The 15753-nt window shown below is 40.8% G+C and overlaps 1 protein-coding gene across 1 annotated transcript; it reads right to left on the bottom strand.

The window, feature by feature from the left end:
• Positions 1–7635: 7635 nt before the first annotated feature.
• Positions 7636–10034, bottom strand: LOC133707293 (protein WUSCHEL-like). Its single transcript, XM_062132850.1, has 2 exons — positions 8572–10034; positions 7636–8482 (listed from the first exon to the last, which is right to left on the bottom strand). Exons 1-2 carry the CDS (start codon positions 9095–9097, stop codon positions 8265–8267), a joined length of 744 nt encoding a protein of 247 aa, XP_061988834.1. The 5' UTR covers positions 9098–10034; the 3' UTR covers positions 7636–8264.
• Positions 10035–15753: the final 5719 nt, after the last annotated feature.

Below are 15753 nucleotides of genomic sequence, written 5' to 3'. Positions count from 1 at the left end.
GCTTGGGTTTGCTGAAGTATCCAGCAGGGTACCCAACCAACTTATAACAAGTCTCCTTGGTATGTCCAGGTAGTTTGCAGTGTTGACATACAGACCTGCCTGGATATGAACCCTGAGTTATGGGTTGTAATCCTGATCGTGGTGTACTGAAGCCAGGAGGTGGACCTTGAGCCCGTGGGGGCTTAGCTTGGATTGTCAGGCTGGAGATTTCAGAATGGACTGTCTTTGTGCTGTCTTGCTGAGACTCATCCTTACGGATGTAGGTAAAAGCCTCAGTAAGGGAAGGAGTGTAACGTCCCGAACCCAAATTCACCGGTTTACTAGTCATTTGGACAGTAAACGGTAATTTGTTTTACTTTTACTCTTTTTCAGCAACTTTAGTGGCCCTAAAAGTTGACTTTTTGTTCGGGTCAAAATTTGGGAAAATGTTCTTCATGGAAGTCGTAGAGGACGTTAAACCGAGCGCGTGCATATATGGTGCGTAAAAATCGGAGTTCGTATGTGAAAGTTATAAGTGAAAATGTGAATTTACTGTTCATGGTAACTCTCTATATATAAGGAAACTTACCGAGGTAAGTTCCCATTTCAGAACTTACCCTGACCCTCTCTCTCTCTCCTCTTCCTCTTCCCCGCGTCGCCCTCCCTTTTTCTTTTTCCGATTTCTTCACCGTCCGGCGTCCGATTGATGTGATTCCAGTTGTCCTTGGACCGTCTCTTCCTCCTCTATACGATGGTATCAGTGGGTATCGGTGATTTGGCCGGAAAACCCAGAATTTATGCAATCATTGTTACTGTAGTAATTTGCTTCTCCGGTGAAATTCTCCAGTTTTCCGCTATCTCCGGCGGGAAAATTAGTTCTATTAGGAGCGCCTCGAGTCACTGATCATCTTCCCTCAAGACTTCTAGCTGAAATTTCCACGTTTGGAAGGTGAATTTGAAGGATTTCCAAATTGGTGGGTTTGGAGATTTTCGGGTTTGTGTTCATCGGCAAAATTGGAGCACTTCAAGGTATTTTCTCACTTGGTCACAGTTATGAAAAATGCTTAGAATGTTGAGATGATTATGTGGTTGAAATTTGGTGGCCGGATGAGGAGTTGGCCGGCGCATGAACAGTGCCATGCGTGAACAGTGTCATGCGTGAACAGTGGTGACTTTTAAACAGTAATTTAAATTCTATTTTTTTTTAGCTAGTTAAAATCCTATAAATTATGTAGAGCTTGTATGTGAAGTTTGGTAAATTTTTGGAGAAACTTGGAATTAATTATTAATTTCTGAAGTTTAGGGTTTCGATTACCAAATTACGAGAATCCGACCGTCGGATATCTCTCGGTTCTGCCTTGGAACCTTTAAATTAACGAATTGGTATTAGTGATATAATTTGGGCTGAATCCGAGGAGAATGGGAGATGTAATTTATGAGGAATTGAGTTTAGGAATTATATTAAATTGTTGAATAATTATTTACGAAATATAATCGTGTACAGGATGTCGTACCGAGCCCTGGCTCGATGAATGAACTTGTATACGTGATCGTCGGAATAGTACTGTGAGTGGACTTTTGTTTTTAAGTAAATGATGCATGCATTTATTTTGAAATTATTGGTTTATTTAATTATCGTATTACTTTTCAAGCGTATTATTTGTTTCCGGAATTTGATTATTGGTTTATCTCATGGATTGGCTTTCAATAATGATTTTCTGAGATGGATTATGATTTACCTCGGTCATGAATTTCGGATATTAATTCGTTATGCTCGGATTCGAGTTTGTGATTTATGTTGATTTCCGGAGTTTCATATTTAATTTCATTCATCGATTTGAGATTTCTGAAAGATTTTCGAAATGGGATTTCGATGGAATTATTTCTTATTTATTTTTTGAATATGAGTTTATTTTTGGTGTGGGACACGCCGTTAATTTATTGATCTTTCTTATTTATTTATCGACTTTCGGATTTTGGCATTGGGAATGCCTTGATGATGATTTTGGAATTGGTTTTGTTTCGAATTATGGAGATTATGATTTATTATTATTTCTCGCATTTTTGCTATTGATTTGAGATATTCTTGGCGTGTGGGACACGTCGTTGGAAATTCATTTGCGAGAGTTGGGGGAAGCTTTATGTATTTTGGATTTACTGGATTTTCGGTTATGTTTCCCTGTGCCATACTGAGGGGTGATTTTATCATGCTAGCATTGATTTTTCCGCCTTTGTGGCGCGGTGATGGGATCACCGTAGCCCTTCCGCCTTTGTGGCGCAGGTTACTGTCTCTGTGACAGTAATTCTGTAGCCCAGTATCCTATCGCTACACTTAGTGGCGTAAGGGTATATTACGGGAGTTATGGGAGTTCTTTAGCCTGGGAGGCTATCACCCAAGCCTGAGTGGCTTATTCGTATGGCTATCATCTTCCCCTACTCATTATATTATTGCTGGGCTAGCGGGGTCTAGTCCGATTCCCTTAACCAGCGGGGCTGGTCTTATTTTCTTGAGTATCAGAGTTCTTTCCTCTTTGCTTGGTTGTGGCTAGCGGGGCTAGTCGGTTTTCTTGAGCTGAACTAAAGTTGTGTTTCTTTAAATTGTTGCATGCATCGGGATTTTTAAAGAAATAAATGTGGGAAAGTATAAAATACATTTGGTTTTAAATTATTTATTTTTGTCCACTCACGCTAACGTTTTTATGTACTTTCCCTTGGGCCCTTCGGTTTCAAATGCCCAGTTTGCAGGCGAAATTAGTTGAGGTCGGGCGTACATGGAGTCGAGGCATAGCCAACAGCATTGCTTCCGCGTACTCATTCTATTTCTGTTTTCTTTGTTACCTAGTGGATTAGTATTGCTCTGATAACCTATGAGATTAATATTGTTTTTGGGTTGAGACTGATATTTGTGAAATTGGAGTTGTGATTTGGGTAGCAGATGGCTCCAGAAGATTAAGGATGGATGATTTAGAAGTGTAAATGTTTTCCTACAGGTTTTGGGTAGCCTACTTTTAGGGGAAATTCCGCCAAATTTTTGGTAGAATCTCTTCTAAAGTGGGCCCCGCAGGGCCACTTCGGATTTCAGTGTGAAATCTGGGGCGGGTCCTGTCAAGGAGGCTCTTGCCGACGCAACAACTCTCCTTTGGCACTGTCATGTCTAGCATCTAATCCACTCAGAAACTGGTGCACACGCTCCAACTCCTTCTCTTTTTGGTACCAAGTAATATCCTCAGCATTCTTCAATTTGTTTGGTCGTCGCTGATCAATCTCAGCCCAAACATTTTTCAGCTGAGTGTAGAACACTGAAACTGCTTGCCTATCTTGCTTCATCCTTGTTGCCTTGCACAACAACTCATAGATTTGAGAAAAATCAGATTCATTCAGATAGAGATCATTGAGTGTCTTCCAAACTTCTGCAGCAGTGTCACACCCAATGATTAATTGGATCACCTCATCAGTCATGGCTTTGTACAAAATTGATAGTACAAGTCCATCAGCATCTTCCCACTTGACATATTCTTCACTTTCTTCATTCAGCGGTGCCTTAATGGTACCGACGACATGACCCATCTTATGGATTCCACGAAGGTGAGCGGAAATCATCTTCTTCCATGTCCTGTAATTCCCAGGTCCATTTAGTTTTGCTCCTCCGAATGAACTTGAAGAAGAATCTGGGTGTTGAACGGAAACTTCAATTTTCTGAATTCCAGAATTGCTGGTATTCCTTCCTTCTAAAAGTGGAGCATCAAGGCCAGCCATTGAAATACTGAATATAAAGGTGTGGGGAAGTGGATCGGCTTTAATAAAAGGAGAAAAATAAAGAGAAGCAACTTTCTCTTCCAAAGATGTAATGTGATGACTCGGTTTTGGAGTAGCAACTGCTACTTTTCTTTTCTTTAGTGCTTGGTGAGAGAAAGTGGACTTTGGTGAGAGGGAAAGAGGGATTAATTTATGATAATAGTGAGAGAATGGGATGATGTCGACAAGGTGAGAGAAAAGGAGAGGGAAAATGTAATACCCGGTTGTTTCTTTAATCAAAGCAAACAGTGTGCTTTACTTTCATGATTCGATTACTTTAACTTTAATGATTATGCTGGGTTAATTGTTTGTATTGATCGACATTGCCGACACTCTCTCTCTCCCTCACTCACACTCTCCCTCTCTCCCACTCACACTCTCACTCTCTCTATCAGCCGAACCCAGCAAGAAAAACAGAGCAACCATTCACCTGCCGACCTCTCTCTCCTCAGGCCACCTCAAGACGTCGGACCACCTCCAGTAGCTTCGCCTAGACCTTGCGCAGCCGCCGGTGGCATCCTTGCGCCGCAACATGAACTGTAGTGACGGCGGAGGACCTGGCTCCGTTTGAGCCGATTTCGAATCAATCTCAATATCTTGAGCTACAAGCCACCAATACTCTTGATTCTTGGCTCATATGATTCGCATCAACTTTCTGAACAAGCACCAAGAAGAACCAGACCTGAATCGACCATTTTCACGTTCGTCGGAGCTCGACCGGTTTTTGATCGAAAATCAAAACCTTTCGATCGTGATATCTCGAGTTGTAGTGCATCGTTTTGATTGATTCTTGAACCAGTGGGTTTGCCTTGATGTTCTTAACAACTCTCTAGAAGGAATCGAGGCCTGAAATTGAAGTTTTTACGTCGAAATCTTGGCTCGCCGGTTTCTGCATTTCTTCGCCGGTTTCTGGAAAATTTCCGGCCACCTTCAACTGTTCTAGGTAATTTCCAACCACTTCCTTTCGTTTTTAGACTTCATGCTAGTTATGAAAGTTGTTAAGCATGATGAGAGGAAGAGGAGCAGCCCGGCCCCGACACCATTGGCGGTGGTCGGCGGCGGCTCTGCCACTAACTCCGGCGGCCCTTTCCGGCCACCTCCGGGGATCAAAAATATGGTTTCTGTGCATTTTCAGATTCTATATTTCAATACGATCATTTTGATATATTATACACAATTTTTGGATATCGTATGATTAAGTTATGAATTTTTAAGTTTAGATCGATTTCGATCGTTAGATTTGTGATCTGTGAAGTTAGGACCGTCAGATGGACTTGTAGTTTTGATATGATGATCTTATGACTGTCCCAGTGGCTTTGTGTGGTCATGGGCGAAGATCCGACCGTTGGATCTTCGTATAAATGCAAAACAGTGATTAGGGAGGCGATTCGTGAGAATCCGTCCGTCGGATTTTCGTATAAATTTGTGAAGATGTTAGTAAGGACGATTCAGGAAGATCCGACCGTTGGATCTTCGTGATGATTTTTGGAGGGTGATCCTAAAGGCGATCCGTGAGGATCCGACCGTTGGATCATCATTTAATTTCGATCCGACCGTTGGATTGTTGTTTGAGTATGTTTTTGAGTTGTTGGCTAAGTTAAGGTCATGTTTGACTAGGTGATTGACGGTCTTCCTTGGGTGAGCGGTTTCGGTGTGTATTGTGTTGAATTGAAGACGCAGCGGGAATATCGAGGTGAGTAAATCGCACATGGTTCATTCACGAACCGAAATTCGGTGATTTTATTTAATTGAGAAATTGTGGAAATTGTTTTATGAAAATAAATATTTGTTTTAAATTATATGGACTTGATCGACTACGGTCCATAGGTAAGTAAAATGTATTTAAACTATAAAAATGAATTTCTAGATTTTATTGCATGTGAACTATAGTTGGTATTAGTGGTCACTCTTGTGTGGGTGACTACGTATATATATATTTACGTGGAATATATATTGGATGGTGTAATTTACTGAGTTATATTTTGAGCATTACCCTTTGGAATATGTGATTTATCTTAGATGTTGTGTTGTCTATGATAATGGGTAATTGAGTAAAGTGCGATAGTTGAGTCGTTGAGATGAATTAAATGAGGAGTCGAGTGAATTGAGAAAAGCAGTCATTCGTAAGGTGAACCTTGGCCCAGGTGACACTTTACGATACAGTTAGAGCTCTAGTCTGTCTGCCATCATACTGCTTGGGGGATAAACGAGTTATCATATGCCCTTGGGTATGACATGACATACTGAATGGGGTGATTAATATAATTAATCATAAGCCTGTAAGTATGATATACTGAATGGGGTGATTAATCTAATTAATCATAAGCCTGTAAGTATAATATACTGCATGGGATGATTTATATAAATAAATCATAAGCCTGTGAGTATATATTGAGTAAACAGTTGTTTGTTTTTGAGTAGTCATGTTGAGATGTGAGTTGATTGATGCTTGAAGTGACGTTGTACACTTCAATTATTATGCAAAGAAAATACTTGAGTTAAATTTATGCTTGAGTTGATCTGGTTACTTTAAATCGTGCAATCCTTTCATTTACTCATACGAGCTGTCAAAAGCTTACCGGGTTTGTGTTGTTGCAATCCCGGTACACTATTCAAATTGTGTAGCGGGTAATCCTACAGGTCAGGAGAATCAGGACGGTGATCGTGCGGGTTAGAGAATTTGTTTTAGTTTTACAGCAATTGTAATTGTGAGGTGAGTTGTGCTCATTTGAGCCTTACAATATAATTTGGTGAGAGTGTGCTGTAATAAACAAATTTGAGATTTGGTTTATGTAATATCGAGCGATGTGAGGTGTGGTTGTTTTGAAAAAAAAAAAATTCAGGTTGTATTTATGTGAGTTGTATTAATTCATGTTTCGGATTTGGATTTGTTATTCAAAATCCGGGGCGTGACAGTTTGGTATCAGAGCGTAAGGTACATATTTGGTGATAATCAATACTTCCCGAGTGATGGCCCGTCTGCAGCGGATCCCCATCATATACTCTTCGGTATTGGTATAATCATTGGGTATGTCTTAGTATGGGGTCTAGACAGCGTGTATGTCCGTAGGACGGTAGAGTTGCCTTCTAAGTTCGTATTAGAATAAGTTTAGTTTCCGCGAGTTGTGATCTTCGAGGAATGGAAACCTCCGGATTTAACTCTGATGAGTCAGTGAGGATTGTTTATGGAAATGAGTTTCCTTTTGTATGTAGAAGTGTTTGGTTGAAGGCATGGTGTGGACCTATGCTCGTATCTGATGTGGATACGAGTATTAATTGATAGTAATTTTGCCTTCTTAAGTTGGACATACAGATGCATCTGAATAGATTCTAGACTCATGTGGAGTTGTGAGTAGTGTTGCGGTTAGGGAAGAAATTATTGTGGTTAATTCTTCCATGTGCTTGTAAGTTGTTGAGCAGAGTTTGAGGTGCGAGAACGGAGTTTGATCTCGTGTTTGAGTGATTGAGACGAACGACTATATATTTGAGTTCTCTCCGAGTACCTAAAATCTTAAGGGCTATTTGAAGTGGGACTAGTGGTAGTTTTAGTATTTCTAAATTTAAATCGAGATCCGAGGAACATGTTTTGTATACGTGGTTGATGTTGCGAGCATCATTTTGATTGATATTTTGCGTTTCACAAAGACAACTGGATTGGAAATTCTCCGTTTGGACACCTTGGTCTGTTGACCTGACTATGACTTGTGGACATAGTTTTATTTAAGTGAAGGAAATTGATTTTGTGAACTAGTTTTCTTAAGTTTTGGATCGTAGTATGGAGTTGGACTGAAGTGAATTTGAGGTTGTTTGTGTTTTAAGTTTAAGTAGGCGGGACACTTAAAGTTTTGAAATGGAGTTTGATCTTGGTCGGTAAATAATGGGGAGATAGAGTCAACTCTCTGTAAATGTTATTAGATGAGGGTGTGTTTCTGTGGTGATGGATTTTAGGAGAAATGGTTAAGTGCAATTTTGGGTATTGATTGTAGTGACATTGTTGGGTATCCATAGTGGTTCAAGTGAATTACTATGCGATATGGAGTTTGATTCGGTTTCTAAATCGTAAATTCATAGGGTATGAATTGTGGTAAGTTTAATGGAGCAATTAATAGAGGAAATGGTTGAGATTTTATAAGATTTGTAAGAGTAACTCTAAAGACGTGGGTTTTTCCTAGCTAACTCAGGATGTGTTTAGCTTTATAAATCCCTAATCCTATCGATGAAATTGTTTGTGTTTGGTTTGACTCAGAGGATACTAGCTAGACCTCGATGCGACTTAATTGATTGTTGGATTCTTTTTGAGTGATTGTTTTTATTGCATCATTATGAAAGATGTGTGCAGTAGAGTTGTTTATGGTTTTGAAAATAGTATTGGGTGACCAAGGTTCGATCCTTGGTGTTGTTGTTGGTTAAACAAAAAGAAAAGAGAACATGCACACCATCTTATTGATTTAATATTACAAAAAGGAAATTGGAACTACGCTATACTAAGCCTAATCAGTAGCTCCGGATGGGTTGAGGCTGAGCTCAAGAGAAACTGGAGATCCACGGTTGTAACCGCCTGCGCCACCGAAATAGTAATCATATGCGCTACCTTCCTCGGAAGTAGTCTTCGGGTTACCATAGACGTCCTCGCCGTGCACGGGGAACAGAGGAAGAGTTTCAAACTCCTGGCGAACTCCTCCTCGTTGTTCCATGGAAGATTGTCCTCCTGTTGTGCCAAAAGAGTTGTACTGGTATTAGTATTGAAGGGTGAGGAAGATTATGAAACAAAATTTAAGTAAATAAATCCTTCATTACCAGTAGAAGCAGTGGAACCAAAATTGAGATCAATGGATCCACCAGCACCAGTAGAACTAGTGGACCCAAAATTGATGTCAATGGATCCACCAGCTGGCCCAAAATTGATGTCGATGGATCCACCAGCACCAGTAGAACCAGTGGACCCAAAATTGAGATCAATGGATCCACCAGTACCAGGAGAACTAGTTCCCATGGGCACTTGAGCAGCCTGATTGCACCTCTTCATCTGCTTCTCTCGAGCCCTGACATTCTGGAACCAAAAATAAATGTTCTTGCCCTCAACCTGTCCATACTGTTGCAGCTGGAGACAGATCTCGTGAATCTGCTCTGTAGTTGGGGTCTTAACTCCCTTGTCGTAGTAAAGATCCCTGAGGATCCTTATTTGATCTGGAGTAGGAACCCACCTGGCACGGCTTCGCCAGAAATCTGTGTTGGCACTACTCCCGGCTGCTTGGTTGTTTCCTCCATCCTCGATTTGTTGCTGGGTTTGTAGCTCCATCAGTTGCAGAGTTCGTGGTTCCATGGTGATGGGTTGAGGGGATGTGAAGATCGAAGAGTAAAGTTGTCGGGTGTTTGAAGGAGTTGTTGTTAAAGGGATTAAGGATGATGATGGTGGGTTGGAGATCTGAAAGTTCAGAGAAAAGAAGAGATTGAATCTACCAGATGGAAGAGAAGATCGGGAGGAGAAGGATTGAAATTGATGAAGAAAGGATTTGAGTTTCGAGAGGAAGGCTGAAGAGTTTGAGAGAGAATGGCTGGGGAAAATTTCTTTTCTTTGGTGTGAACAGTTTTTCTCCAGAATGCGCCTATTTATAGAGCGAGGTGAGCAGATCTCCACCGTTGGATGGACGATTCCTGTGATTCATTCTACGCGTTGGATTAAAGTCGCCCTGAAACCCGGAAAAGTTGTTGGCGCGTGGAGAGCGTGTAAGGGGACCGAGGGAATCTCGAGGCGCTGTGGCAGACAGCTGTAGCCGAAAGCAGATTTGACTGCCGTAAATCACGGAAGGGATAAGCCGTGACACAAGTGGGCCGTACTTGGGCCTATCTCGGATCAAGGCATCACTGTAGCTGTGGGAGGAGGCCTGATGGGCCGAGTTTCAGAAACAGTTTTGGACATGATGGGCCGAGTTTCTGAAACAGTTTTGGATGAGTTGGGCCGGATTTCTGTAACAGTTTTGGATACGTTGGGCTGGGTTTCTGCAACAGTCTTGGATGTTTTGGGCCGAATTGTTGAAACAGTTGAAACAGTTGGTTTAAATAAAAGGATTGGTATGGATAATAACGTGAGCAGCCGTGCTCGAGTGGTTGAGTGTAAAGTTCGTGTACAAGAGGTCTGAGGTTCGAACCTCGCCTCTCGTTTATTTTTATTATGTTCGTTTATGACATAATAAGTATAAAATTTGTACACATTATATTAAGCACAGCTTGTGCTCCAGTGGTTGGGGACAAAGGTTTCGTGCAGCAGGTTAAGGTTTCGAACATTGCCTTCCCCGTTATTTTATTTATGTCGCTTATGACATAATAAATATAACACGTGGGCATATATTAATGAAGGCAGCTCTTGCTTCAGTGGTTGGGAGCAAAACCTTCGTGTTCGAGGTCGGGAGTTCGAACCTTACCTCCTACAAATATTTTTGGATTTCGTATATGCTTGATATACGGATGCATATACGGTATGTACGGTATACATACGTATATACGGTTTGTACGGTATGCATACGTATATACGGTTTTGTACGGTATACATATGTATATACGGTCTATACGGTATGCATACATATATACGGTATACCTACGGTATGTACAATTTCATACCGTAGTCGAGCTGAAAATTGTTCGGCCCGATTGGTAGGCCCAAATAGTAAGCCCAATTGTTCGGCCCGATTGGTAGGCCCAAATAGTAAGCCCAATTGTTCGGCCCGATTGGTAGGCCCAAATAGTAAGCCCAATTGTTCGGCCCGAATGGTAGGCCCAAATGTTAAACCCAATTTGGTTCGGGCCGGTTCGAAATGTGGATGGTTCGGTTTCTTCGGCCCAATTGACCAGCCCTAATGCTTAGCCCAAGGATTGAGCAAGCCCAAGTCATCATCACTGGGTGACATATTTTATTGGCGTGCTTTTGGGGATGATTTGTTTTGAGTGATGCATCTCTATTGTTGTGTAGAATAGTGCATGCTTAAGTTTTACTATAGAGATTTACCGTGATGCTAATGGAGTAGCGAAACGCTTTGTGGGAGTCTTTACTGTGCTTGTATGCCAGTACAGAGTGATGATCTATGTGAGGATCTATGAGATAATCTCTGTGAAGATCTAAGTGATGATCTATGTGATGATCCACGTGATGATTTTGTGTAATTGATGTGGAGTGATGTTGAGCAGTTGTTTTGAGAATTTACATCGTGATGAAAGGATTTAGTGGCCATAGGAATGTATTTTTATACAAAGGGCTGTGGCTTTGTAGATTACTACAGTTTTGGGAAAGATGGAGATTCGATGGTTAGGTTAACCGTAATCGAGAGCAATTAACTTGCGCCTAAATTTCGGGACGAAATTCCTTTAAGGGGGGTAGATTGTAATACCCGGTTGTTTCTTTAATCAAAGCAAACAGTGTGCTTTACTTTCATGATTCGATTACTTTAACTTTAATGATTATGCTGGGTTAATTGTTTGTATTGATCGACATTGCCGACACTCTCTCTCTCCCTCACTCACACTCTCCCTCTCTCCCACTCACACTCTCACTCTCTCTATCAGCCGAACCCAGCAAGAAAAACAGAGCAACCATTCACCTGCCGACCTCTCTCTCCTCAGGCCACCTCAAGACGTCGGACCACCTCCAGTAGCTTCGCCTAGACCTTGCGCAGCCGCCGGTGGCATCCTTGCGCCGCAACATGAACTGTAGTGACGGCGGAGGACCTGGCTCCGTTTGAGCCGATTTCGAATCAATCTCAATATCTTGAGCTACAAGCCACCAATACTCTTGATTCTTGGCTCATATGATTCGCATCAACTTTCTGAACAAGCACCAAGAAGAACCAGACCTGAATCGACCATTTTCACGTTCGTCGGAGCTCGACCGGTTTTTGATCGAAAATCAAAACCTTTCGATCGTGATATCTCGAGTTGTAGTGCATCGTTTTGATTGATTCTTGAACCAGTGGGTTTGCCTTGATGTTCTTAACAACTCTCTAGAAGGAATCGAGGCCTGAAATTGAAGTTTTTACGTCGAAATCTTGGCTCGCCGGTTTCTGCATTTCTTCGCCGGTTTCTGGAAAATTTCCGGCCACCTTCAACTGTTCTAGGTAATTTCCAACCACTTCCTTTCGTTTTTAGACTTCATGCTAGTTATGAAAGTTGTTAAGCATGATGAGAGGAAGAGGAGCAGCCCGGCCCCGACACCATTGGCGGTGGTCGGCGGCGGCTCTGCCACTAACTCCGGCGGCCCTTTCCGGCCACCTCCGGGGATCAAAAATATGGTTTCTGTGCATTTTCAGATTCTATATTTCAATACGATCATTTTGATATATTATACGCAATTTTTGGATATCGTATGATTAAGTTATGAATTTTTAAGTTTAGATCGATTTCGATCGTTAGATTTGTGATCTGTGAAGTTAGGACCGTCAGATGGACTTGTAGTTTTGATATGATGATCTTATGACTGTCCCAGTGGCTTTGTGTGGTCATGGGCGAAGATCCGACCGTTGGATCTTCGTATAAATGCAAAACAGTGATTAGGGAGGCGATTCGTGAGAATCCGTCCGTCGGATTTTCGTATAAATTTGTGAAGATGTTAGTAAGGACGATTCAGGAAGATCCGACCGTTGGATCTTCGTGATGATTTTTGGAGGGTGATCCTAAAGGCGATCCGTGAGGATCCGACCGTTGGATCATCATTTAATTTCGATCCGACCGTTGGATTGTTGTTTGAGTATGTTTTTGAGTTGTTGGCTAAGTTAAGGTCATGTTTGACTAGGTGATTGACGGTCTTCCTTGGGTGAGCGGTTTCGGTGTGTATTGTGTTGAATTGAAGACGCAGCGGGAATATCGAGGTGAGTAAATCGCACATGGTTCATTCACGAACCGAAATTCGGTGATTTTATTTAATTGAGAAATTGTGGAAATTGTTTTATGAAAATAAATATTTGTTTTAAATTATATGGACTTGATCGACTACGGTCCATAGGTAAGTAAAATGTATTTAAACTATAAAAATGAATTTCTAGATTTTATTGCATGTGAACTATAGTTGGTATTAGTGGTCACTCTTGTGTGGGTGACTACGTATATATATATTTACGTGGAATATATATTGGATGGTGTAATTTACTGAGTTATATTTTGAGCATTACCCTTTGGAATATGTGATTTATCTTAGATGTTGTGTTGTCTATGATAATGGGTAATTGAGTAAAGTGCGATAGTTGAGTCGTTGAGATGAATTAAATGAGGAGTCGAGTGAATTGAGAAAAGCAGTCATTCGTAAGGTGAACCTTGGCCCAGGTGACACTTTACGATACAGTTAGAGCTCTAGTCTGTCTGCCATCATACTGCTTGGGGGATAAACGAGTTATCATATGCCCTTGGGTATGACATGACATACTGAATGGGGTGATTAATATAATTAATCATAAGCCTGTAAGTATGATATACTGAATGGGGTGATTAATCTAATTAATCATAAGCCTGTAAGTATAATATACTGCATGGGATGATTTATATAAATAAATCATAAGCCTGTGAGTATATATTGAGTAAACAGTTGTTTGTTTTTGAGTAGTCATGTTGAGATGTGAGTTGATTGATGCTTGAAGTGACGTTGTACACTTCAATTATTATGCAAAGAAAATACTTGAGTTAAATTTATGCTTGAGTTGATCTGGTTACTTTAAATCGTGCAATCCTTTCATTTACTCATACGAGCTGTCAAAAGCATACCGGGTTTGTGTTGTTGCAATCCCGGTACACTATTCAAATTGTGTAGCGGGTAATCCTACAGGTCAGGAGAATCAGGACGGTGATCGTGCGGGTTAGAGAATTTGTTTTAGTTTTACAGCAATTGTAATTGTGAGGTGAGTTGTGCTCATTTGAGCCTTACAATATAATTTGGTGAGAGTGTGCTGTAATAAACAAATTTGAGATTTGGTTTATGTAATATCGAGCGATGTGAGGTGTGGTTGTTTTGAAAAAAAAAAAATTCAGGTTGTATTTATGTGAGTTGTATTAATTCATGTTTCGGATTTGGATTTGTTATTCAAAATCCGGGGCGTGACAGAAAAAGTATTAATTTATGATAATGGTGAGAGAATGGGATGATGCCGACAAAGCATGCAAACAAAGTATGCACAATATTTTAACAGAGAGTGCAATTTGTTTGAAGAAAGAAAGAAAGGTACCGGCACCAACAAAGCCAACAGGCTAAAGATTTGTGAGAAAGAGAGAGTGAGAGAAAGAGGTGATCGATAGATCAGAAGCTCTTTTCAGTCTGTCCTCTTCCAAGATACCACGGTGGATCGGTCGCCGGGTCTGATTCTGGGCAATAGTCTATCCTTGGCAAGGAATGTAATCGATCTAAAGGTCGAGAGACATGCACAAAGAATGCCGGCAGACTTGCAGGCCTAGAAGTGCAAGACAAAAAAGGAAGAAATAAGCTTCCTGGGTATGATATTGGTGTGGATATATTTTCTGGGTAAAAAGATGAAGAACAGAGTCCTTCTCTTGGTATTTCTTGCAGCGGAATATGGGTATCGGTCTCAAGAGCTAAACTGCTTTGATACCATGTTAAATATAGAGATTTATGGTATAATTGTCTTGATATGTTCTTCTCCAAACTGGAGGATATATATAGAGGTACAAATTTCCTAGAGCTAAGTGTGAATACAATAAGTCAAGAACTACGGCTACATTAATTACACAAGGTGTGCTGCTGCAGCCATAATCTTCATGTCAGATTTGCTGCTGCCGCCTTAATCTGCATGTTCACATCAACAACATGACTCACAAGTCAACAGCAACCTACGGTGCTTCTGTTGCCGCAGTAAGTCCTCCTGGAGATCATTTCTACGGCCGGTTCATATGGGTTGCCATAGCCTTTCCCTATATGGTGCGGATTATTGTTGATTTGTGGAACAAATATTGGCGCAAGGGTTAGCAGCCCGGGCGAATCAATGCGTATGAAAAAAAAAAAATTCAAAATAAGTAGGCTTGGAATTCTTGGAAGATAGGTATGTTTTGTAACAATATGCACTGATCCCATGCGTTATGTTTTAACTTTAAGCAGAAGAATGTTGTAAAATTTTTAAAAGGCTGGCCTTGATGTGCATTGTTGGTCTTGTACTTATGAATTTAAGGTGAATAAGGACCCAATTTATGTGTTCCATGCATGGACAATGGATCTATGCATGCGTGCATGCAAGGTTCAACGGCAAACAATAACCGGGGACTATGATCATGTAACAACACAACAATCAGAGTAAGGGAAGACGGTTTTTATCAAACAAATGATAACTTGATGGATTACAGTATTTAACGACTATGATCATGTAATAACACAACACTCCAATCAGAGTAATGAAAGACTGTACGTTTTATCAAACAGATAATAACTTGATGGATTACAGTCTTTAACTACTCGATCTCCATGAATTTGCGGTACATGGGAAGACTTGGGTTAGATAACTAACTCCATCACCGTGGATACCTTTGCTTACAGAAGTCCTCACCACTTTGTAAGAGGTATTACTTCATGCCATGGTCTTTAATGCATCCAAAACCAACAAGTGTTTGATTCATCTTCTCCCCGATCTATAAGCCCCTTCATATCCCAGCAGATTAACATGCAAAAATCGGACCAGGGATCATTTGCTCAATCACCGTCCGATTGAAATCGGACGGTTCACAACTCTCTTCTCCTCTCATCACTTAGCTGTGAACCGTTCGATTTCAATCGGACGGTGATTGAGCAAAAATTCCATGGTCAGCAGCTGACCATTGGAACGGGATCGAGGTTACTTGATGAGAGGTCCATCAGAAAACGTCTATTACCAATTCTAGAAAAGAAAAACCCTTATTACAATCCATATATGCTAACTGAATACTAAAACACATTGAACCAGTACATATTCCACTAGATTTCTTCACAGTTCACACTACTATATATAATAGTGTAGTATTTGC

The sequence above is a fragment of the Rosa rugosa genome, chromosome 4 (assembly GCF_958449725.1).
Source record: "Rosa rugosa chromosome 4, drRosRugo1.1, whole genome shotgun sequence".
Classification (NCBI taxonomy): domain Eukaryota; kingdom Viridiplantae; phylum Streptophyta; class Magnoliopsida; order Rosales; family Rosaceae; genus Rosa; species Rosa rugosa.
Note: the sequence above shows the minus strand (reverse complement) of the source record. Positions and strands in the feature narration are given on the sequence as shown.

What these genes read in the sequence shown, in the direction of transcription:
- LOC133707293 (XM_062132850.1), bottom strand. Translation starts at nt 9,097, where the DNA reads ATGGAACCACGAACTCTGCAACTGATGGAGCTACAAACCCAGCAACAA. An exon ending in TGGTTCCACTGCTTCTACTG is followed by an intron (nt 8,483 to 8,571) that starts GTAATGAAGGAT and finishes TTGGCACAACAG; the next exon opens with GAGGACAATCTTCCATGGAA.